Source organism: Phalacrocorax carbo, chromosome 15 (genome assembly GCF_963921805.1).
Source record: "Phalacrocorax carbo chromosome 15, bPhaCar2.1, whole genome shotgun sequence".
NCBI lineage: Eukaryota > Metazoa > Chordata > Aves > Suliformes > Phalacrocoracidae > Phalacrocorax > Phalacrocorax carbo.
In genome coordinates, this window is record NC_087527.1 from 1,254,554 (window position 1) to 1,278,755 (window position 24,202).

The window sequence follows — 24,202 nt, forward strand, 5'->3', positions numbered from 1 at the left end:
CGAGGGGCGCGAGGCCCACCGGGTGCTGCCGAGTGCCGTGGGGTGCTCGCCTGAGAAGCAGCCTCTCTGGGAGAGGCTTTGTAATAACACCACCGCTGTCTTGTTTGTAATGCGGCGCTTTGTCGCTTAAGAAAAAAAAAAAGAGAAACGTTTACTCCTGTTTCTTTCCACAGGTAACTGGTTTTTCATACTGGTATTCAGCTTCACTGGAGATCAGGGAAGAGAACCTTCCTGCAGGCCCTTCCTCGCTCCTCCACAGACATCTCTGCTGAAGGAGTTTGGAAACCCGGGGTCTCCGGCGTGTTTCCGTGTGGTCCCGAGGGCGCGGGCGGTGGGGCCACCGCTCCCCATCAGCTCCGCGGGCAGACTGGGCAAGCGATCTTGCTCACCGAGTGAACTCCTTAAACTGACGTTGCAAACGTTTTCTGCTTCTTATTAGCGACAATTAAAAGACTTGCCGGGTGCCTCCGCGCCAGCTGCCCTGCTCGCGGCACCGGCTTCCCCCCCACTGCCTGTGGAAATGCCAACTTTCCCTCCCGGCAGGCGACTGACAAAGGGCGATCTAAGACAGGCCGGCGTGTGCGGGACACGGCAATCCTGCCCTCGCTTCCCCGCGGGTGCCCGGCCCGGGGTGCCGCCAGGCGGGGGGCGGCGGGACGGGCCCCGCTGTACTTCCCCTAGCCGTGCCTCCCCTCGCCCACCCGCGGAAGGGAGCACGGAGGCGCTGGCGGGGAGCCTGTCCCGCGCCCGCCGGGTCCCCGGTGCCGCCGTGCGTGCGGGGAGGCGGGCCGAGGCGCTGGCGGAGCTGTCAGCCGCGCCGCCGGCGTCGGGCTCGGCCCGGAGCGCTGAGGGGGCCGCGCCGCTTCCCGCCCTTTCTCCCACCCCGCGGCGGCGCAGCCTCTGCCCGCCCCGGCCCCGCCGCCCCGCACATGGCGCGCACCACGTCCCGCCGCCGCCGCTCCCCGCGGCCGCCTCCCCCGCGGGGCTGCCCGCCGAGAGTGCCTGCGGAGCCCGCGGGGCGCCCCGACCCTTTCCTCGCGCACCGCGGCGCCGGCGGGGTGAGAGAGCGGCTCGGCGGGCTGACCCGCGGCGGGGAGGGCGCCGTCGGGTCCCGGGGGAGCTGCGGTCCCGCCGCCGCCGCCCGCCTTTCCCGGTCAGGCGCCGCGCGGGGGAGCCCCGGCGCGCGCGCCCGCCGCCGCGCCTGCGCGCGGGGCATTAAAGGGGTGCGGGGGGCAGCGGAAGGGCCCGGTCACGGCGGCCGAGGAGCGGCGGAGCCGGGCGAATAGGGAGAGGGCGCGCGAGGCAGCGCGGAGGCACCGGAGCCGCGCGAGCGGAGGCGGGCAGGGGACGGCGCCGGCCTGGTGCGCGGGTGGCGCGAAAAGGGGCGGTGGGGGCGGGAACGATCGCGGTGCAGGGCGCCGCCGGGGGGGGTGGGGGGGGGCGGCGGCGGCGGCGGGCAGTGGCCGAGCGGAGCCGGTGGCCGGGAGCAGGAAACGCCGCGGGCGGTGGTGAGGCCTTCGGCGGAGCGGAGCGCCGCGGGGAGACTCGCCGCCGGCGTGATGAGTGGGACTGGCGGGGTGCGGGGCTGGGGGCGGCGGCGGGGTCGCCGGTGCAGGTGAGGATCCGCTGAGTCACCTGCCCCGCCGCCGCCCTCCTTCTCCCCCTCGGGTCCAGTGCTGCGGGACGGGGCCTTGGCCGCGCCGCCCCCGCCGCCACGCGAGCGGCGGCCCGGGCCCGGCCTCCCGCCCGGTACCCCCCCCCGCCCTTCTCCTCCCGGTCGTGCCCACGGAGGGACCTTTGTTGTGCGAACGCCGGTTGGGGGCCGGGCGCAGCGGCGGGGCCGCGGGGGTGGGCTGGGCGCTGCGGCGGGGGCCGCTGCGCGCAGGGGAAGGGCGCTGCACGGGGCCGCGGTCCTTCTCGGTTTGCCCGAGCGCTGAACAGTCTTGGGTTGGAGGGAAAACGCACCCGCTGGAAACGTCCCTCTCAAAATCTGCCGGCTTGGGTTTGTCTTAATCAGGTCCGGGGTCAAAGGTGTTGAAGTAACCATGGATAAACGAGGAGGTGTAACAGAAACTGAAAATGGTGATGCTTTCCTGGAGTTGAACAGAATTACGACAAAATACCCCCATCGTTACACGAAGGTCAGATCTCTCCTCTTTCCTCTTCAAGTTGTGCGTGGAGTGGGAGAAGTAGAGTGGGAGGTTGCGGCTCCCGTGAGAGGGAAGCGGCGGGATGAAGGCTGAAAAGCCGGTGTCCGGGCTAGGATTTGCAAGGGGGTGTAAAATGAGCAACCCGCTAAACGCGGTGTCGCTGTGCAATCCTGCCCGCGATACGCCTTGGGTTCCCACCGCCTTATGTTAATACCTGAGCAACTCGCAGCACGTGCTGGAGAGATGATGGTAGAGACTGAAGTATGTTGTTCTACCAGCTCTCTCAAGCGCTTGCACTTCATAGTTCTAGTTCTACTTTTAGCAGTGTTCCTTTAAGAAGTTGACCAGAATGTTTCCTTGTAGATGCCACGTCCTTGGAACATGTAGCACGCCAGATCTTATCAGGGCCGTTAAGGTGTTTACTGAGATGTCTTTTTTTTTATCTTAGAATTGCTCATATTTGGCCGCTGGAAGCACAAGTGCTTATGATCCCAACCAATGCTTAGTGTTGAAACTTAAACACAGGTGCTTTTGTTTAGCTGGGATACCCAAATATGTGTGTGCCTGGAAAATGATAACTAAATAACTTGCAAATAAAGATTCTTTCAGTACTAAGCCTGATATGCTGTGGGGGTTAAGGGTTGAATCTTGTTTGGCCTTTTGGTACTGCTGCTGAAGCACAATTCTAGAAAAGAGTCTCAAATGGTGGCTGATTTTCCCAGTGCTGAAGGCTGTGGGAACAGGTGGTCGTTGCTTTGTGGAAATCTTTGCAACAAATGGCCCGAAGTGCAGAACAGGCTGAGACAGTGTACTGTTGTTGACTGTGTTATCTTACTTGAGGAATTCTCAACTGTAAGCTTCCTAGGAGGTTGTTTTCTTTTTTAAAGAAAAAATTATCATTGTGCCTCTGTTCTGTTGAGATAGTAGGGGTAGCTTATTTTAACTAGGCATCAACAATAAACCGAGTACATCAGAAATGGCACAACTCACATGGCAATAGCATGGCTTTCTAATTCTGACTTCTTAGAAAAGGTGTACGCTTAACCTTCCGAGATGCAAAGTGTTCTGTTGTTCAGACCTTGTTGTTCCATCAACTATAAAGTGCAGGAGAGGAGCTGTCTTGCCCAACTCCTCTCAAGAGCAGTAGCTGACTGCAGCTTCAAATTCTACTGCCCAAAAAAGCCAGCATTCGGCTAATGCTGATGGTAGCTCTGTGCTGAAACTGATGCCTTTGTAGCTTTGGTTTAATTAGGCCAGTACCTATGGTTTCTGATCAGAATAAAGCTGCAGAACTAGTGCCAGAAGGCATCTAGTATTGTTCATCTGTTGGTTTCTGAGGATTCTAAAGTCAAGGAATGCCAGAAATCAGTCTGTATTAAAATATCTTGCATCATATGTTGTTTGTTTTTTTTTTTTACAAGTAGCACCTTAAATATAGCTGGTTTAAGGTGCTCATGTAATCACCATCGTAAGGCATTTTCACATGATCTAGTTTCCTACTAATTAGGGATGGGAGGAACACTGTTTCAGAACATGTGCTGCTGATTTGAAGAGAGGACTGATTTTCTTTAGTCTATATTCATTTACTACCAGCCAACTAATACTGGCTCATACTATGAATCCTTGTAAACTGTTTGAATAAAACTCTTCAATAACGGCTAAACATGCCTTCTTCCACCTGCTTAAAAGTAAGAGTGTGTGAGTTAAAAAAAAAAAAAAGCCCAAAACAAACCCCAGAACACACTCCGGTGTTAGCTTGGACTATAACACTCGTAATAGAGGAGGTTGTGTCTTTTCTAGTTCTTTGGAAGCTGTTGCTCTGAGGGTGGGCAGCTAATGACTGAAAGCCAAGAAACAATTCAAAATTTCCTCACTTCAATGGAAGAATTGCAATAAGATCTGATTTGAGGGTCTGTGGACTCCCTCTCGTGGCCAAAAAACCCACTCAGTTTCTGGACTGGCGATGGACAGTGCTGTCAATACTTGTGATTCCTGCATCAGGCCATGATAATGTGAGAACACTGATGCTCCTCCTAGATCAAGGTTTATTCTGGGAAGCTGTGGGCAGAGAGGCCAGCCTCCCTCCCTTGAACAGAACTTTCTGCTGAAGGCTGGTACAGGGTGATGCTTGGGGAGGTGTGTGTGTGCACGTTAAGGCTTTGTCCAGCTGCCATCAAGTATCAAGCTTGCCTAGCTAGTGAACTTATTTTAATCACACAGGGGTAATGATGTAAAAGCTCTAGAGGATATTGTGTTTTTGTGAGGAAGGTAAAGAGATTTCCTTCTTCAGTTTGGCTGATATGTGGTGTCTGCTGTTAGGACTTCTTTATCCTTCCAGCTGTCTACTGATGTCTGCACAGTTCTGAATCAACCCAGTAGAGCTGGGAGCGTGGCAGATTGAAAAAAGGTAATCTAGGGAGAATAAGATACAAGAATTAGAACTGTGCATCTTGGCTGCAGCCAAGTTCATGATGATTCAAAGTGCTGATGATAGCACCATTAATAATGCTTTTCAAATATAGCAAAGTGCAGTGAAACTGTAGGTCGACTGCTAGTCTGCCTCCAATGCCGAACTGCTTGGGGGTGTGCGGTAGAAAACTAAGATGTATTTGAAAGCTGGTAGAAAGTGGGAAAACTCAAGTAATCATTCAGCATCGACTTGGTGTTGGGTAGAGTGGATAACTGTGTAACAGACATTCAGATATTGTGGAGTCGGTGGTGGCCAGAAATGGCGAGCTTGTCTGGAGTTTCCAGATCTGCATTAGTAACTGGTATTGTGGTAGTGCTTTTTTTACCCACTGAGTCTTATACTGTATTAAACATAGCAATTTTGATTCCATCTTGAAAACTTACTAGCTCCGGTATCAATGATGCCTGCCTGGCTTGTAAGCTGCAATGTCCAGGGAAGCAAATAGGTGAACACGAATGGTGTGAACAGCCTTTGAAGTGTTAGCGAGGGCTGAACCTGACCTAGTGAGGCTTAGTGTTTTGAGTAAGTGTTTGCTTAGTGGCCACTGGTAGAAGAACTGAAAAATAAACTTGCTGTCTAATGCCAGCTTTTTACTGCAGCATTTCACAGGAAATGAAGCAACATATTGGGAAACTTGGGTTGTCAAATTAAAACACTAAATTGAACAGGCAGTCTGGAATAGATGTTCTGGGTCACTTGAATCTGGTCTGGGTGAGAATTGGAAATTCTTGCTTTTTTTTCTAGGAGGAACTGCTGGATATTAAAGAGCGTCCCTACTCTAAGCAAAGACCTTCTTGTCTTTCTGAAAAATATGACAGGTATTTTCTTAGTTCTAAAAACTATGTACATTTCTTTCAAAATAAAAGCTTAAATTGTGAAAAAATCCTTAGCTAAGATGTGCACTGATGTTGATGTGAGATATGTGTGCTCTAGAGTTTAGAGTTAGACTTTTCAGAAGTACCAATCTACTGGGAAAAGCTTAATGCTCTGGCTAGGAATTTTGTGCTTTGAGCAAAGATTGTGACATGAGATCCAGCAGAAAATAACGTCACAACCCAAGTCTTACAGACTTGCGGGAAGAACTACCAAGGATATAGATAGCTGTAAAGCACAGACCGACTAGGTTGTGTTGCAACAAGCTGACTTGCTTCATGGTTTACCCTCCCAAGTTGACAGTGTACCTCACTTAAAAATTAAGGTGAGAGTGTTTTTGCCTTGTGTCTAAGTTTGCTGGACAGCAGTGTCTTTACTATTCAGAGTAATTTATTGTACAAGTAAGTGTGAGATTGAGGTAAAATTTTCTGAATGCTTAAGAACAGTGGTATATGATCTACTTGAGCTATTCTTCAGTGTACTGGGCAAATTTCACCAATAACTGGTGGGACAACAGATCCATATGTTGTCCCTTTTATAATTTGATGCTGGGTATTGTATTTCCTTACTGTTAAAGAAGGGATCCAGAATACCATGTGTAAGGTAATATAGTAAGGCAAAGATTTAGAAGTTGGGTATGAAAGATGTTTTACTTGTGCAGATTGCTAGTCAGTAAACTCTAGGTGTTCAGCAGTAGTACTATGAATTATTTATTAGACTACAAGTAGCAAACAATCCTGCAATTTTATTTTCATAGCGATGGTGTCTGGGATCCAGAGAAGTGGCATGCATCTTTATATCCGAGTTCAGGAAGAACTTCACCAGTGGAAAGCTTTAAAAAGGATTTGGATTCGGATCGGACTTCTCTTATGCGTAGGATAGTAGGTGAGTGTGTCTTATAGCACAAGACTCAAAACTGAATGTAGGCTGTTGGCAAAGCCTTTCCTTTGGGGTGAAACAAATGAGACTAAACAAAGTTCCTCTGAAAATTGTTTGACTACACAGAACATGTGTCAAGGAAATCTTGGTTACTCCGACTATAGTCTTAGTTTCTGGCATTCTCATGACTGTTATCTAGTAACAAACTTAGGCAGCAGTCATCTATTGTATCCTACTATCCTTGTGACATAATAGTAAATACATAGGTAATAATGCAAGTGCAGGGGACAATTTCCCTACAGTTCCAGACTGAGTACTTAAAAGGGCTATAGTGGGAAAGCAGGTCCTTCCTAGGGACCCCAATGATTCCTCAATATCCAACTGTAAACTACTATTTTTTTTTTTTGCCTCTGCACTTCATATGGTCTCAGCTAGATTAGCTTCACAAAAAATAAATGATGAGTGTTTTCCTTCAGAAAGCTCTGGGGTAGCAGCAAGGCTATGGAACAGAAAGCCATAACATACAGATAACAAGCTTGTATTTACTAATACATCAAATTCAATGCTTTTTTGTGATTTTTTTTTTTTTTGACTTGTAGATCCAAGAGAGCGAGTGAAAGAAGATGACTTGGATGTAGTGTTAAGCCCACAAAGGCGGAGCTTTGGAGGTGGCTGTCATGTAACTGCAGCTATTAGCTCACGTCGAGCGGGGAGCCCATTAGAAAAGGAGAATGATGGTGTCCGTGTTATCGGTGGCCGTAGGATTGGCAGTGGAAGAATTATCTCTTCTCGTAACTTTGATAAAGACCACCGGGGTGGTGAAAAGGACTTACGTGATTCTAGAGATGCAAGAGACCGAGATCGTGAGAGGGACTACAAAGATAAACGCTTCAGGGTTTGTTCTTTCTTTTCCTGATTGCATATTAAGTCAGATGTTTTGGATGTTTTGTGCTAAAAGCAACAGGGGCGGGTTAGCTGCATACAGTAGTTGTGTTCTGTGCAAGAAGGCTGTTTCTTAGGAGTGCCTTTATGGTTTAAAGGGCGGGCACTTGGTACTTCAAAAACTTAGTTTTCAATCCTTCTGTCAGCTCAACTGGGATGCATCTGATACAGTGTGTCTTACAAACCTCTCCTGTGGTAGACTTCATAGCAATATATTGAAAAGTCTAATAGTTTGTTCATAGTTCTTGACCTAGCAGTTGTTATTGTTGTCTTTAACCTCAGCGGGTAGAAGCTTTCTGTGCTTTCAGGCATCCACTAGCCTACCTGTCAGGATACACAACTGAGTTACACAGGCACTTGCAGATCAGTAGCCTTCAGTGTAATAAAGCAGAAATTCAACTGTGATGTTATTACATTTTAAAAGCCTACCGAGCATGCTAAGTGTGCATTTAAACCTTAAAAAAATAAAACGAAAACAAAGAAAAAACCACACAAACCAAAAGCTAGAACTGGTGTGAAAAGGTTGTAATTTGCTTTGGAGGTCAGGGATGAAACTTATGAAACAGCATTTAATGGTTAATGTTGTTAATATCCCACTTCAGAGGGAATTTGGTGACAGCAAACGTATCTTTGGGGAGCGAAGAAGGAATGACTCTTACACTGAAGAGGAACCTGAGTGGTTCTCTGCTGGTCCTACAAGTCAGTCTGAAACCATTGAGCTCACAGGCTTTGATGATAAAATTTTGGAGGAAGATCACAAAGGAAGAAAACGTACAAGACGACGTACAGCCTCGCTAAAAGAAGGTACGGCAAATTTGACAAAAACTGCTTGTCTGCTAGTATGTCACGTTGCCAGATAGAGGTGCTTGTTAGAGATCCAGGCAAGTGTAAAGAATAATGCAGTTTATTGATCTTTAAGATGAAACTTGCATAGCTCTTGGTCATCCCGAAGCACAAGACCTAAGGCCCATGATTGATCTTTCAGATTGCAGATACCCTTAAGTGACAAAATACTGTTTTTCCAAAATAAAAGCGGGACTGAGAGCCTGGGAAAGAAACTTGTAGGGTTGTTGAATGATAGTGGGAATTTGTAGGCTATTAAAAGGGTTCTTGTCCATATTTTTTTATATACTGCTGGCTGCTAAAGGCTTGGTTTAAGCTAAGCCAATGCTCTGAGGTACTTGAAATATCTTTTCTTGTAGTAATACTAGCATTAGGAACACTGATTTGGACATACAGCTGCCAGTCACTGGGCTTCAAATCTACCATTATTACTACCACTGCAAAAGCTGTAGCATAAACCTCTCTGAGGCAAGAGAGGGGATGACTACTTAATGTGAGAAATTCCGCAGGTGGACAACATAAACCTGAACTCTTCAGGTTTAGTTGTGTATTAACTTAACTAAAATGTAGTACAGTTTCAAGCATACTGGCTTTGTAGTCATGTCACAGCTTTTCTGCAGCACCTGTGCAAGCTTGGTAAGTCTTTGTAACGCGACACATGCTTTGCTGCTGCAGGAGGAGTGGGAACAATATTTGATGTACATTGACAACATTGAAAACTCATGTCAAATACCGGCTTTCAGGGAGTCTGCTCTCTGGGCCAACTAGGAATAAAGCAGGAGCTGCCAAAGGATTCTTGATGGGGAAAAACAGCAGCTGTCAGCTTACTGGGACAGCTGTATCTGCCTGGTGTGACACAACATCTGACCTGTTCGGCGTACTTCTGGGTAGATCAGGATGCAGTTGTTTAGATGCGACTCAATGCCAATTCTTACTTTCTTGAAGCAGATAGTGTTAATCACAGACTAGAAGCTCTGTGCTAGAGTTCTAGCGGGCCCTATTTTCTGTTGTGGCAGGCTGCAGCCAGCACAACATAACCAATGAAATATCACATAGGTGGCTAGATTGCTTTTGGTCCTATGCTTCTAATTCCTAGGTGAATGCCTTGACTCTTAGACACTGTTCCTGCGGGAAATGGTCAAGTTCAGTGACTAGGCAATCACTTGACTTTTCTTTTTAGGGATAGAATGCAATGGTGGAGTGGTGGAAGAAGATGAAGTGCAAACTGTCCATGCCAATGAAACTCCAGCAGATCAAGAAGTTCCTAGGGAAGCAGTTTTGCAAGAACCAGCTCCAGGAGAGTTTGACTTCAATGAGTTCTTTAACTTGGACAAAAGTGTTCCTGGCCTGGCTTCGGTGAGGTTTTGGTTTTTTCTTTTAAGACTGGCTGCATTCATGAAAAGCACTTTTGCTGCTGCTGCATTCAGTGAAAGCTAAAACGTCTTGCTTTGTGAAAATTGCTTTATACATTGTGTTAAGTCTCAGATGAATTTGCTGAGATGTAGCTTTGGAGCGTTAGGATGTTACTTCTAAAATGCTATCCCTGGAACCGGCTCCATCTCCAAACAAAGCACGTGAGGCAAAGTAGTTGACTTCTGTTTTTTTAAATCAAAATCAGTGTCCTAGATGAATCTTCTTCGGAAGTGTTACAGATGTCTTCAGAGAAAATCCACTGTACAAACTCAGTGTAGCTGAAAACAACCTTTTGCTGCAATTCCCAGACTTAGCTGCAAAAAGGTACTTTGTTCAAGCTTCCTGGAAGGCAGTAAGCCTGGCAACACCTGATAAATTCTGTCTCTGAGAGGTAGTCACGTTGTTATCAATACCAGTAATATGGCTGAAAGGATGTATGTCTCAGAGGGTTTGAATTGTTATTACTTGAACCCCTATATAGTGGTTAATTCATTATTTAGAGCTATTACTGCTGAGCTGGAAAAACAAACAGCCTACTAATCAGTCAAAAGTGCGTTTAAACAATAATATTCACGTGACTAGCAGGTACTCTGTGTAGCTCGAGTCACATGTGGGATGCCACTGATACCTAGAAGCTAGTAACAAGACTATGAGGAAAGACTGACAGTTGCACCACAAGTTTCTTCAAATAGTGGATTTTTACCTGCAGCCACGATTTGATGGGGGTTCTGGCACTTCTGTTGGTGGCGTACAGTTCTTGAACATCTGATCTCTAGAGGTGACAGTGGGTGATTGGTGTTCACCGGTTTTAGTCCGAAAGCTGTAACTGGTCTGCATCTTGGTGTCCTTTTTCCCCTTCCCCACAAGAAGGAGTAAGCCGGTCCAGCAAGAACTAAGCATGGGCCTAATTCATAAACTGCTGATATTTCTATTCTGACCTCTTTATCACTAGGGAGGAAAGCTATTCTTGACTATTCTAGATGGTATAACTGATTAGGAGGTAGAGTTTGAGTAAAAAGGCTTAGTGTTATAGAAAGGTAAATATGTTTTTAAAAAAGTGTTCTGATAGCAAAGCCACAAACCTGCTATACATTTTAGAAACATTAAGGTTTAAAAAAATAGAATCCTGACCTAGTATTTAATGTGGAAAAGCTGTTTGCGTTAAAAAAGGCTCATCATATGCTGGCAGGAATTCAACAAACACAGTGGAGAGTGTGCTCCCCATAGAAGATGTAAATGATGTGTCTTTAGACTTGATAATCTGATTTTCAGAATATCTGCAAGATGGTGACTCCCTTCAAAAGCAGGGAATTCCTAAGTCACAAAATACCTGCTGATGGAACGTTAGTGGGCAGATGTTATAATCTGTCAAAAAAGTGTGTTTCAGGCTAGCCAGAGCAGACCATATTCTTTCTTTGTATTGGTGATATGTCTGTGACGCGTGTTACAGAAGACTTGGATGTTTTCCCAATGTAACTTCTAACTTGTTAGGTTCAAACAGTTAAAACCAAATGGATTGATGCTGTCTGGTTTTTGCTGTTGGAAATAGTGTCGAATGCCCCTTGTTTCAGAGAAAACAGCTTCTCTGGCAGAAGGAAGCTATTCTTACTTTTGGACAAAAGGAAGGTGTGCTGCATGGTGAAACTGCATCTGTGCCTGTTGAACAGGCTTTTAACTGGATAGTGTCTTGCAACACAGGAAGAGCTTTAATTTGAGTTAAATTTTATAATGCTCTGGTTTTGAAATAATTGTAATGATTAAAGAAGTAAACAGTCGCTATAAGCTGTAGTGACTTCTGACAGGCTGACCCTATGAAGTACTGCTTAGTGATCTCTGTGCCTGGAGGGAGAAGGTGCTAGCTGCCAGTACTTTGCTGATGACACAGGCTCCGCTGACTTGAATGCAGCCCTCTTAGTTCCAGAATGGTTTGGCATGTGAAGTGCAAGCAAGCAGCCCTTACCTACTGTCTTTCTTCCCCAGCCCTTGTGCAATGCTTGCAAGCCAGGGAGCAGTCTTTGCACTTCATTTCAAGCACCGTCTTTGGCCAGTGCTGGAACTGCATTCTGGTTGCAGAAAATCCAGTGGAAGAGTACTCCTTCTCTACAGTACTGGGGACCAGCATTGAGCCATCTGGCTGTCAGAATTACTGCTTGTTATAATTTGGTTTAATTCTTGTGGCAAATGCTTATCTCTTTTTTTGCATATCCACTTCAAAATGGTGTAGTTAATGGTCTTTGGATGCTCTGATTATGTTGTTTCAGTTATCGCTTTACTCTGAACAAATATTTGGTATAAACAAAACAGGTATGATGGGTTATGCTGACTACACAAATGCTGCCGTATTGGAAGGGGAAAAAAAGCAGTTCAAAGCTTCCAAACTCTGGGAGCAACATCTAGTTGTCTGTAGCAGAAGAATCTTGGTTGCGCAGTAGAGCTTCTCAAAGATATTGCTGATCTTGTATCAGTTAAGATTATCTTTTTTTTTCCTTACACCTTCCCCCCCCCCCCCCCCATAATCTAGATGATCGAGGATGTGCTGGGGGAAGGTTCAGTGTCTGCCAGCAGGTTCAGCAGGTGGTTTTCTAATCCTAGTCGTTCTGGAAGTCGGTCAAGCAGCTTGAGATCTACGCCACATGAGGAGCTGGAGAGGCTAGCAGGTAAGACCGTAGGACAATACAGGGTCAGATTGTCTCCTTCCATATTTCTTCCTACTGATTCAATAAGAACATGGTAGATAAAGCTTTGGGATAGTGAATTCTCCCACAGTTTAAGTGCTCGACGTTCATTTGGAAGCTCTTGGAGTAAGCAGCTATAAGTTCTTTTTTCTTTTATAAATGTTCTTGTCATGTTCCTGATGCCTTCCCAGCTGATCTTGGGCAAGGGGTGTGAGGCATAACTTCTCAGTGACATATTGAAGTTGGTTACCAGTATATGTTCATCTTGAGACATTGGGTTGGTAAACTGATGTCGCAGTGCTCCTGGTTTTGCTGTTTCAGGTCTAGAGCAAGCCATTCTCTCCCCTGGCCAGAACTCTGGAAACTACTTTGCTCCCATTCCATTGGAAGACCACTCTGAAAACAAAGTGGACATCCTAGAAATGCTACAGAAAGCCAAAGTGGACTTAAAACCTCTTCTCTCAAGTCTTTCAGCCAACAAGGAAAAGCTTAGAGAGAGCAGTAAGTGCCTCTTCAGATATTGTTGAGTTCTTGTGATGCAGTATCTCAAGGCAAGAGGCTTGGTATTCTGGAAACCTCAACTGCCAAGTCCACGCGTAGGAAGTATTATAGGTTTATTCACCTACTGAAAACCCAATTACTCAACAGATCTCAGCTGTGTCAATATCGCCACTGGTTCTTTTCATCCTAATCACAGGATGACATCAGGACTCTATCAGACTGCTTTACTGGCCAGTAATAATCATAAGTTAAGATGATGCAAGTCTTGATCTGAGTTTCCAGCTTTGCCTGTGGCGTTTACATACATTTTTCGTACTGGAGACCGGTAATGTCAGCTCTGACACTGTGTGGCATTTAAACTCTGGCTTTACGAAAAACTTAAAATCTGCGTCATTCTTGCAAGCATCTATAATGGATCACATTGATCCATTAAGTATCAGTATCTAAAAAGGCAAACAGTGGCTTGAGGATGTCAGATTTTTTTTGAAGAGCGTACTGTAAGCTTTAACTTCTCAAGACTGTTGCTAGCGTTTGAAACAGTGGTAGTGGTCTGTGCTCGCCGTTCAGTGCATTAATTAATTAATTATCTTAGAGCTACAACATAGGAACAGATTTGTCTTAGTTACACTAACTTGGCTCGAATCACAGGATTCCGGGGAACTTAGTCTGTTAGAATTCACTTTCGCTAGCATCAGCTGATCTAAACAGTTCAGGGCCGACTTTAAACTTAATGTTCGAGGGCACATCCAAGTTAGAGATTTGCATGTTTGGGCCCATAGCATGCATGGAGGGTACAAAACGCATGTGTTCTTTGAAAACTTGAGGTCGAATTCCAAATTGATTTCTCTTTGGCAAGCAGCATGTGTTGCCGTGTAAACTGGACTGAAAAAAAAGTAATGCTACTCTGATTTGTGTGGAGTAGCTAGGAAGGAAAACATCCAAGCCCTGCAAAGATTCTTAAGCATCCAGTCTGGGAGCAGAGAGTGTCAGCTAACATGTGGAGAACTTTCTTATTTTGACTTAAGTAGAACTACAAGTCTTTTCTGTGTTCTGTTTAGTCTGACTTTCCTACCAAAAGCTTTTTAAACTTTGATCCTCACAAACCAAGGATGAAGGAACAAAAAACTGTGGGGAAGCTTCCATTCACCCAGAAGTACCTGATGTGGGTTCTGTATTCCCATAAAATGCCATACAGTTCTTCAGGTGTTATGGAGTTCTCGGGTCAATTCCTCTCCACCATCGTATTTTTCCTTGTGTTCCATACTGCATGTCTGCATCATTGTTTTTCTCCACCTTCTTGCCCAAATTACCAGTAAGTCTTATTTCTTTAGGCCAACATCTGCTACAGCAACACATGGCATGCTCCTCTCTTCTTCCTTTTCTCTTAAGGTGTCATACCTTGTGATGTGTGTTAGCTGGTCCATAAAGCATGTCTAGCCTTGATGTCAGGCACTGATAGGTATTTATGTGTACATAGATGGGGAAAAAGTATGGCTTAATGATACTTATACCTTATTCTGGTTATGCCAGTGGAATCTTTCTATGTTGGCTTTAACTTCTGAGCAATAAAAATCTACTTCATGCTTTTATGCACACCAAACTGTGTGACTGAGTCTCCAGAGTATCTAAATTTTCCAGGTATGTATTCTCTTTACTTACAATAGCTTAAAACAATTTAACATCACTTACACTGTGGCTCTAAGGCCACCAGGACTCCTGGAGTATAAGATGAACTTTCCTAACTGAAGAACAACAAACTCGGTTGTCACACGAATATTCCCTACTGAAAAGCAGGTGAAGTCATACAAAATAGGAATGACGTGTCTTTCAGGATGAATTAAAATTAGTGAGAGCTTACCAGCGGAAACCTAAACAGGTGTTCTTGTGGAGTCTTGCATGGCTGTAGTTTGCATGGCAGTACTCCCAATTCAAATATTCTAATATCAGTCTAAACACAGGTCAGACATGGTTTGACAGCTAGTATGAATATCAGAAGATAAGTTTTTGGCTGTTCCTTGTTCTCAAACAACAACTTGTATTTGACACCTGCACAAGAATTATTTAGCTCACTTTTAGACAGAGCCGTGGTTTATCAGTGTTTCTGCTGTGTTTCTCAGCACATTCAGGAGTTGTACTTTCAGTGGAAGAAGTCGAAGCTGGGCTAAAAGGCCTGAAAGTTGACCAGGAGGGAAAAATTGCTACTCCGTTTATGGCTGAGCAAATGGAGGAGGCATTGAATGTTGCTGGCTCCAGACAGATCAAGAAAGATGGAGATATGACTGCATTTAACAAACTAGTCAGCAGTATGAAGGCAAGTGGGACTCTACCTTCACAGCCCAAAGTCAATGTAAGTAGCAGACACCTGACTCTTCTGAACCATAAACAGATCTGTGCTAAGATGTGTTATGAACTGGAAACCCCTTACACGGCCCTTCTGATAATATGTGAGCCTTGACTGGATACAGCAGCATGCTATTTAACATAGGCTTACATTTAGAATATTGTTGCTTGGAGGAGAAGGTAAGGGAGGGGCTTTGGTCACTTTTCCCTAGCCAGAGTAACTGAAAGTGGGGTGTTTTTCAGTTCAGACTTCTCAGGGTTGATTTCATCTTAAATTTCTGAAAGACCCAGAACTCCAATACTGTGTTAGAAGTCTAACTGCTGTCTTGAAAGTGGACCTGTGTGAATATCTAGTCCAATTGATGAATATCTAGGCTTGAAGACTGTAAGTGTTTGCCCCAGGAAAGAATCTGTATAATGACAAGGCTGAATCCTCTACTGTGGAGGATGCTTTGATTAATGTCTAAGACTCTCCTATGCTTGAATTCGTCCTGTCTGAACCACATTTAATAAAAACAAATACATCTGTAGAAAAGGTACTGTCTATATAACGGATATCGTAAGCCCACTCTTTACAGAAGACTTGCTAGTGTTAGTTTAATGGTTGCCTTGCTGCTGTTAAAAGGCATCTCTTAAAATGCTTGTAGCGTGGGTGCAGCTAACACTTACCTGAAGCTCAGATGTCTTGCTTTAGTGACTTCTGGTTTGATAGAGAGATGTCAGTGCACTATCTAATACTTTAAACTTGATTTTAAAATTATTTGCGCTAAGATGAAACTCAGCCGAGTACTTGTTAGCTGAAAGATTAATATTAACCAACAGGTGATACTAAGTTTTAGATTGGGAGAGATTGTAGTATGAAATTTCATCCTGCCACTGACTGCCTGAACAGTATGCTTGGCTCAGAAGCTAACAATAACTACTACTGGCATCATAAAATGCTTCTAACAACTGAGTGAGTCTAAAGCATCTGTTTTTCCTGCTAAACTCTACCCAAGGACTTTTAGGCTTGTCCCACTTCACTGAAAGATAGTGAAAACCGAAAATTTGGCCTGTGAGGAATTTGCAGGCTTGATTTCACACTTAAAATGAGACTTTCATTTCTGGCTCTCCCTTTACATTGACATGTAATTTTGATGCATAGAACAATGTCTTAAATAATTTCTCTAACATACAAACACTTTTCAGTTTGTGTGTAGCTTCAGTTGACCCCTTAGCCCAATGTTTCACCTCTGGTTTACACAATTATGTAAATTCATCTATCTTACTCAAACTTGAGCAAGGCATGTTGAACTACCTGTATGCAATCTAGCACTAGGCATTTCTTTAGCTAGGGAGGACTTGTGAGCCAGCTCAGCCCTTGACTTTGCTGGAATTTTATTTGGCTGATGCATAAACTGTGGCTCTGACAGAGCAGGTGAAATTATTTCTGCCAGTAGGACAAATGTGGCTTGTCTCTTAATGAGTCTGATGCTGTTTGTATCTACATCTGACTTATAATGTTTTCATTTTCTTAGCAGAGCCTTGAGAGCCACTTAATGTCACCACCAGAGATGTCAGGCCAGCTTCTGTCAAAGAATATTCTGCAGGTATTTCTTATTGGTGGGGGAAGGTACTTAAAAGGGCATCCCCAGTACGAAAACAAAAATTATTTGAAAATAAGATGTTTAAGGCAATCATGAGATCAGTAGTCGGACACGGCTCCCTACAGAGGAAAGAGAACTAATCACTAGTTCAGTTCACTTAGAAATTTGTCTTGTTGTGCTATTTCCAGTGATTACAACTTGAAAATTAAAAGCCTGGCTAAGTGCCTAATTCTAAGGGCAACCCACAATTGGTGTGTCTCGTTGCACAAGTCCGCCTTGTCTCTTTAACTTGCTATAAGTAGTGTAGTAAAATGAGCTTGTTGTATAAGTTGATCTTACTCTGAACATTCTTTCATTACTTATTCTTAGGAACTTCTTGGTCCACCCATTACCAGACCTGCTTCATCAAATGTCTTAAGTGGCCTGATAGGTGGTTTGGAGCCTGCAGCCTCTTTACTGACACAAAGAGCACCTTCTCCCCCTATTCCACCTGTGTTTCCAGCTCGAGCAGCTTCCGCAGATTACCTGCGTCATAGAGTATCTTCGCCCATTGGTGAGACTGATTGCAAAACCATGCTTCCTTTTTTACTACTTGAGTTTGTTTTAACAAATACTTTACAGAACAATAAAAACTTCCTGGCGCTTGGTGGGCAGCTAGGCCAGCATCTGCCTCTTGAGTGCAAGATGCCTTTTTACTTACTAGTGTCTAATGCTACACTAATATCCAAAAATTGTAGGTGTCTGTGACAGATCAACTAGACCTCACAGTAAATTCTGATGTGGAGTAATGTGCTCGGCTGCTGTATAAGAAGCCAATTTTCAGGGACTACCTGGCCATTTGTATTGCAAAACACTACCGGTAGCCTCCCTGTAGCTCTCCAGTGATAAGGAAAAGACACAGCTCTGTGTAGACTTCAGGGATGAGCTGGGAGTCTTCACAAGAAATCCTTAATTCACGTAGAATTGTTTAACTCAGGGATGTATATTGTATATGTTGAAAGAAACTGTTAGTCCTTTTAAATGCAACTGTTGAACGTTCTCTAGGTTTTGGACAAGGTTCTCAGCAATTGCTTGGTGATCCGTTTCCAGGTGTAAGGAAGCCCATGAGTCCAGTTGCCGCACAGGTTAGATTAAATGCTTTTTTGCTTCATGTGTATTCATCTCCTTTTATATTGTGTGATCCAGAACTAACTGGTGGAAACACATACTTAACTGCTGGGTTCAGATGTTTATGCTTATTAAGCTCGCTCTGTGAGGATGCAAAGTCTAACTGAGCACAGTCTCAAAACCTGATTGCAGTTGGACTCGGAGTACCTTAAGTACAAGATTTTTTTGAACCTTATATTATATATCAATAAAGGGGATGGCTGTTGGTGGGCAGGCACTTTGAAGGTATAGCAGTAGATCTTCAGTATCTTAAAAAATACCCAACCAACTACAAGCTTTGATTTATGTGTGTACAACTCTGCTTCAGATGAGTCCCCTGGAAATACAGCAAGCTGCATTAGAGGGATTAGCATTACCACATGACTTAGCCATACAGGCAGCAAACTTCTATCAGCACGGCTTTGGTAAACCACAAATGGACAAAAGCAGGGATGGCTACAGAAACAGGCGAGTATATGATGGCAAAATTCAAGGGGTACGCTGTAAACTGATTTGTAATGTATTTTCTTTCAGTAGATACTAGTACTAGTGCCTCGAGCTTGTGTTGGTTCTTGGCAATCCTGCCTTCTGTCCTGTGTCAAGAGCAGAGCTGCCTCGTACTAACTTTCTGTTTGTTAACAGGCAGCAGCGAGTGACTAAATCACCTGCACCAGGACACAGAGGGAATACATCTTCTCCAGCCCCTACAGCATCCATCACTAGCATGGTCAGTACCTAACGTATAACAATTGTAGGAAAAACTGCAGACACTTTTACAGCATCTAGGCTGTAGTAGTTGTAATTGGGAGAAAGGGAGGCCCCAGAGGAGTTAATCGTATTCGGATCATATCGGTAGTCACATGATACAAGAACAAATTACACTTCATACTTAACTGAATGTCTTCACTTTGGAAAATGGCCTTTTCTGACCACTATATTACCTAAAACTGAAGAAGCACCATTAATATTACCTTGACCTGATCTTCTGAAACCAAAGGAAGATAACTCTGAATACTCAGGCCCTCATATCTTGGTACTTAAGTTTTCAGAAGACAAGTGCTGAAAGCCGTTAGCCGCTTCAGAGAACACTGGTCTTCAGGTAGGAAATGACAAACCTAAGTGCCTGCATGTTGAAATATCACCTAGGAGCTTCAGGATTGCTTTGAAAACAAATAAAATCTTGGAGCCAAGCTGTTGCCTCACTGCCTTTGGTACTATGTAGAATGCTGCTTCGATCTAAAGTTTCCAGTTAATCAGCCAAGTACTTGCCTGTAGCTCAGGACTAACACAGGCTATGAGCTGCTAAATCAAGCAGGTACTTCTGTTTGTATACCAAATGAATGGCTTCCACAGATGGCGTGTGGAAGCATCATGTTGCCTCATTTGTATTTTTCCCCCAATAGTGTTCTGCAGAACCCTCAGCTCTGAGTTAATACAGATAAGCAGCTCCTGATGAGCTGCTGTTCTGAACCAGTAGCAAAGAGGAGGCAGCTGAAATGTAAAATACAGCTCATACTTTGTTTCAAGCCTGTTACAATACATTCAATTTTGAGAACATCTGGTTTTACTAAAAGTATCAGACTTCTGCAAAAGCTTTATTCTATAGTTTACATGCTTCTTAGCTATGAAACAAGGCAAAGTAAAATCACGGGCACGCAGTGGCTGATCCAAGAGAGCTTTAAATGGAAAGGATGTGCTAGAATTGGTGTCCACCCACAACTAAGATAGTGTGGCCTAGATAATGAGCCCTGAGTGAAGTGTTGTTTCTTACTATGTTCTCTGCAGCTGTCTCCTTCCTTTACACCTACCTCAGTGATTCGCAAGATGTACGAGAGCAAGGAGAAAAGCAAAGAGGAGCCGGTTTCTGGGAAGATGAAAGTCAGTGATGGTAAAGATGAAAATCAGCGGCCAAATGAAGGTATTGTAATGGCTCTAAAATAACACACACAAAAAAGGTTTGGAATAGAATCAAAGAGCTTCAGCGCATAATATGCCTAGGCTAACTTTAGACATTCCTGATTTGTGGAGATGAAGAGGGTGTAGAAATGAGCCTATAGTAAGAGGAAGGGTTAGAGATCTGGAGGGGATGCACTTCCAAGTGTGGTCTTCCAGCAGTGTTGGGTTTAAAACCATTTTTTTTCTTACCTGTCAATTTGTGAGCAATAGTGACACTAAGAGACCTGGACCAAAACTGTTTCTTTGCAACTGGTCTTGATGAACAAGCATATTAACAATAATGCTTCAATATCTCTCTACACCAGTAATTGAATACAAACAACTTGCAGCTCTCTCGAGACATCTGAACTGAACAGTCAAAGCCAAGATCAATTAAGCTCTTAAGTGTAGCAGATCAAGGAAGCATTTTGTCACCCTAACTGATGTAAGTGGCTGTTAAGAGGAAATGCTTGATGGTGATGGTCTTACTGGGTCAGGCAAACATGCCTAAATGCTGCGACATTGTACTTTGATGCTGGTAACTGCAGAGGGTAGCTTGCAGTTCCTATTACACAGCTGACTCTTCCTTTTAGCACTCCAGCTATTACTGCTACCTCAGCTGGTAGCAGATGACTAAGATATCCTAGGCCTTGTCCAACTGATCTATATGGTCTGTGGAAGTAGCTTCTTGAGGTGATGTTCCAAATCTTGCTAAGCAGATATCAGACACAGAAGGCTGCTGCTAACACCCAGATGCATCTAAACAAAAAAAAAAAACCACTTCAGGCTAGACTCCAAATCATAATCTTGTCTAGGGAGGATCCCTTGTACCTCCTGTCTCCTTTGGGACTGACTCATCCATGCTGCCAGTTCAAAATTTCTAAGAAAAAAAGAAAAATAAGAATTAAAGGTGGAGTTACTGCTCATTCTGACCTAATTTAAGCTTGCTGTCAAGGGATTTCTGTGCAACATGTTCCTCCTTATTACTTTTCAAAACAATTCAGCCAAGAGCATCCAGGAAAGACAGATGCTTACTATTAAATACATATGACTAAAGTTCAGCTAGTCCTGGAATCCAGTAATCAGCTTTAATTTTCATTAGGTGTAACCTCTAGCTGTGGACTATAATAGTTGTATTCAATTCTAGCTACAGATAACCTACTGTCTAGTTCTGTGGAGAATGCAGATCAAGAAACTTTGCCCACCTTAGGTACCAAACTACCCGCACTGCAACGCTCTGCATGTTCCACACCTCTTACCCAAGCAAATCGTTGCACCAAAGAGCAAGACTACAGGCCTAAGTCAACTGGTAGAAAGACTCCTACAATGGCCTCCCCAGTACCAGGAGGCCCTTTCCTTCGTCCTGTTCATCAAGTACCCCTTGTTCCCCATGTACCGATTGTACGACCTGCTCATCAACTGCATCCAGGATTGGTCCAGAGAATGCTGGCACAGGGGGTTCCTCCGCAACATCTTCCTCTACTGCAAGCAGGTAATCCATATGGGTGTTTTCCTTCAGTAAGTTAATGCACGTTCTCTGTAAGACTCACTTTGTATTAGGAACATCGCAAACTGATACTCGTTGCTGTAATAAATGTTAGCAGTAAAACTTAACCTGTAAAACCAGGCAATAAATTCCAACCCATCTAAACACTTAAATGTTTGTTTTGCTTTAAGTTCCTTATGCTTATTAAGTAAGAAGTTTCCTCGCTCTTGTTCAACAGGTATGCTTCCTCCTGGAGTGGACCTGTCTCACTTGCAAGGAATATCTGCTCCCATCCTTGGCCAACCTTTTTATCCACTACCAACAGCCAGCCATCACATCTTAAATCCACGCTCTGGGACACCTTTGCAGCTAGCGATGATGCAACAGCAACTACAACGATCAGGTAGGCTGGAACGTAAAACAGGAGTGAGAGTGTTGGAACACTGACTAGCCTGCTCCAGGTGCTATACTCGTAGGATGGTTTCAGTGTACTGTGCTAACAGGAAGCTACTTTGGTAATTTAGATAATCACTCATCATAATCGCTAATCTCATGTGGGTATCAGAGCAGTATTGGCTGCTGCAGGCTCTCTTATGGCAGAAGAAAATCCAAGTGAAGCATTCAGCTTCAAGATGTATGTTGCTATTGACAGATCCACCCCTTGCAGCATGCGTGCAGTCTTTCCTTCCTTGCTGGGTGAGAGGCTGCCCACCTCTTGAATAAATAGCTATTTGATGCTGGTCTTCCAGTTAAAACCTGCATGATACTGTGTCCAGAAGTGGCAGTGTCAGGCAGTTTATGGGAGTACTAACGAGAATACACGTGGGGCCTGGATTTCCCAGGGCCAGCAGAATGAGTAAAAGCCCCATCCAGCTCACACGCCTTATCAGGTGATTGCTCTGGGCAAATCTCAGTGTCGGGTGACCACATTACTCCACCTCTAATAGCTTTACATTTCACAGGCAGTGGAGCACAGGGATCATCACCCGCTGGTGCACAAACCACCCCTCAGAATGTGCTGTCTCGGACTGGATTATCTCATGGGCACACACAGCTTGACCATCGCCCCAGCCAGAGAAGTGGCTCTCCCATTGGCCTTGCAAAATGGTTTGGTTCGGATGTCTTGCAGCAGCCTCTTCCTTCCATGCCATCCAAAGTCATCAGTGTAGATGAACTGGAATACCGGCAGTGAACAGTGACCACTGGGTGGGACACTTGCAATTCTTTAGACTGGATAAAAATGTCCATAGTCAGGACTTCACCTCTGTTTGTTTTTTGGGGCTTTTATTTTTAGCACTCTGTGCAAAATTTCTTTTTTGAGAGACTAAAGCACATGGCACCTGTCCTGGTCTCATGTCTGCATCAAGACTAAAGGATCTGTTATGGCTTGAATAGTGAAGCCTGAAGAAATTTAGATGCAAGACAAAGCCAGTTTAATCCTGGAAGTGTCTAATTTTTGTTTTTTGTAAGATATGTGAATGAAGTGCTGATATTCTCTAGCGTAGAGGTAGCAGCTCTGGATTCCTCCTGCAGAAAGCTAAATGTATAGACCCTTGTGTACAGACTTGTGTATAAACAATCTTTTGTATATATACACATATAGAATAGCCTTTTTGAATCTATACAGCTGTACATAAGAGTAGCTGACAACAGTCGAGCTTTAGTTGTGCTATGGTTTGGTTCTTTCTCCATTGTACATGTGGGACTTTCTTTAAGATAAAAGTTGCATATCCTAAGTGTGAGCGAACAGGATAAAGTTGCTTTGCCTTTTCTTGCTGCTCATCTCCTAGGTCTCCCTCTCACGTTCTTCTGTCACGTACTGTGCACTCAGTGTAGCTAAAGTGTCAAAGTAAAAAGCCCACGTCTTGCTGTCTGTGTAACAAAGGTCTGATTCCTTCTGTGTATGACTCTTATTGCCAACTGAGAGAATTGTTTAGTCTTCAGCCTTGAGGATGAGACCTGGTACAGTAACGATAAAGCCTGATCTTCAGCCTGTCATAAGCAAAGAGACTGTAGGTACCTACTGGTTGTAGTTCTTTCAAGAGGGCTGGTACTGGTCCTTGTCTAGCTGCAGTATTTTCCTTGTTTTAATCTTTCAAACCCGCTACTAAAGGTCATCAAAATGGAGCCTTTAAATCCTCACCCCTCAGCTCCTCAGTCATAGCTGTGGTATGTTCGATACTGCCTTCAGTTCTATTTATAGAAGGGAGCCCCAAGAACTGTCCTAAATCTAGTGTGCATCTACCGATGCAGTTACTGTGAAACTTGCCTCTGGAGTCTTGTTCTGTGGCTTGAAAAGGGGAGGAGGGGGTAGTTTTTTGTGATATTACGGTATAGATTTGGTTTTAAAATACTATGTTCCTTTTAAGCCTGTTTCACTTTCCTGAACAGTTAAGTGTTCTCTTCCATCCTTCTACTGCATGGTTCCTCACTTCACTTTCTCACTTGTGCCGAGTCTACTCCTCTGTGGTGTCCTCTACCCAGCTTAGGCCACGCGCCCTTTTAAAAAAAGGTGAAAGCAAAACCAGAATTCTCATGGACTTGCTCTTTCTTAGGTCTCACTGAAAGCAAAACCAGCAGCAGGGAGGCGGGGGGAATTACTTGATGATATCATAACAACTGCCAGCATGCTGTGGTGGGTTTGTTTCAGTCCAGCAGAGACAATGTTGTAGAGAAATAACAAGCTGAAATGTCCAATGTGGAATCTGTTGGGGGTCACCCATACTTCTAGTGGTTGTTCCTAAAACAATCTCTGTAAAACATGCAATCACCAGCTTGTCCTTGTAAGATTGTTTTCGTACTTTTTTAACTTGACACTTTCCCAGTAACATTCTGTAAATAAAGTTGATTCTACCAGCTGTCTGTATCAACTGCTCTTGAACTAAGCTATGATGTCAGTATATCGATTAATTTTTAGCATTGTTCTTGAGTGTAAGCTAAAACTACGGTTTGAGCTGGATTTG

The 24,202-nt window shown here is 44.3% G+C and overlaps 1 protein-coding gene across 6 annotated transcripts; it reads left to right on the forward strand.

Annotated features, from left to right (window-relative positions):
- Positions 1-1,229: 1,229 nt before the first annotated feature.
- On the forward strand, positions 1,230-24,097 carry EIF4ENIF1 (eukaryotic translation initiation factor 4E nuclear import factor 1). 6 transcript variants are annotated; one of them, XM_064466358.1, is made up of 19 exons: positions 1,230-1,361; positions 2,018-2,141; positions 5,365-5,438; positions 6,251-6,378; positions 6,972-7,267; positions 7,917-8,118; positions 9,338-9,513; positions 12,092-12,227; positions 12,567-12,746; positions 14,864-15,093; positions 16,604-16,675; positions 17,042-17,225; positions 17,717-17,796; positions 18,147-18,290; positions 18,465-18,545; positions 19,604-19,736; positions 20,901-21,245; positions 21,478-21,642; positions 22,202-24,097. In XM_064466358.1, exons 2-19 carry the CDS (start codon positions 2,046-2,048, stop codon positions 22,429-22,431), a joined length of 2,952 nt encoding a protein of 983 aa, XP_064322428.1. In that variant the 5' UTR covers positions 1,230-1,361; positions 2,018-2,045; the 3' UTR covers positions 22,432-24,097. The 6 variants fall into 6 exon arrangements, with proteins under 6 accessions (XP_064322428.1, XP_064322431.1, XP_064322433.1 ...); XM_064466361.1 differs by having other exon boundaries at positions 20,964-21,245; XM_064466363.1 differs by having other exon boundaries at positions 21,183-21,245.
- The last annotated feature ends 105 nt before the right edge of the window (positions 24,098-24,202 follow it).

Coding starts and splice junctions, on each gene's coding strand:
- EIF4ENIF1 (XM_064466358.1), top strand. CDS start 2,046: ATGGATAAACGAGGAGGTGTAACAGAAACTGAAAATGGTGATGCTTTC. Junction 18,546..19,603: donor CAGCATCCATCACTAGCATG/GTCAGTACCTAA, acceptor TGTTCTCTGCAG/CTGTCTCCTTCCTTTACACC. Junction 21,643..22,201: donor ACAGCAACTACAACGATCAG/GTAGGCTGGAAC, acceptor TACATTTCACAG/GCAGTGGAGCACAGGGATCA.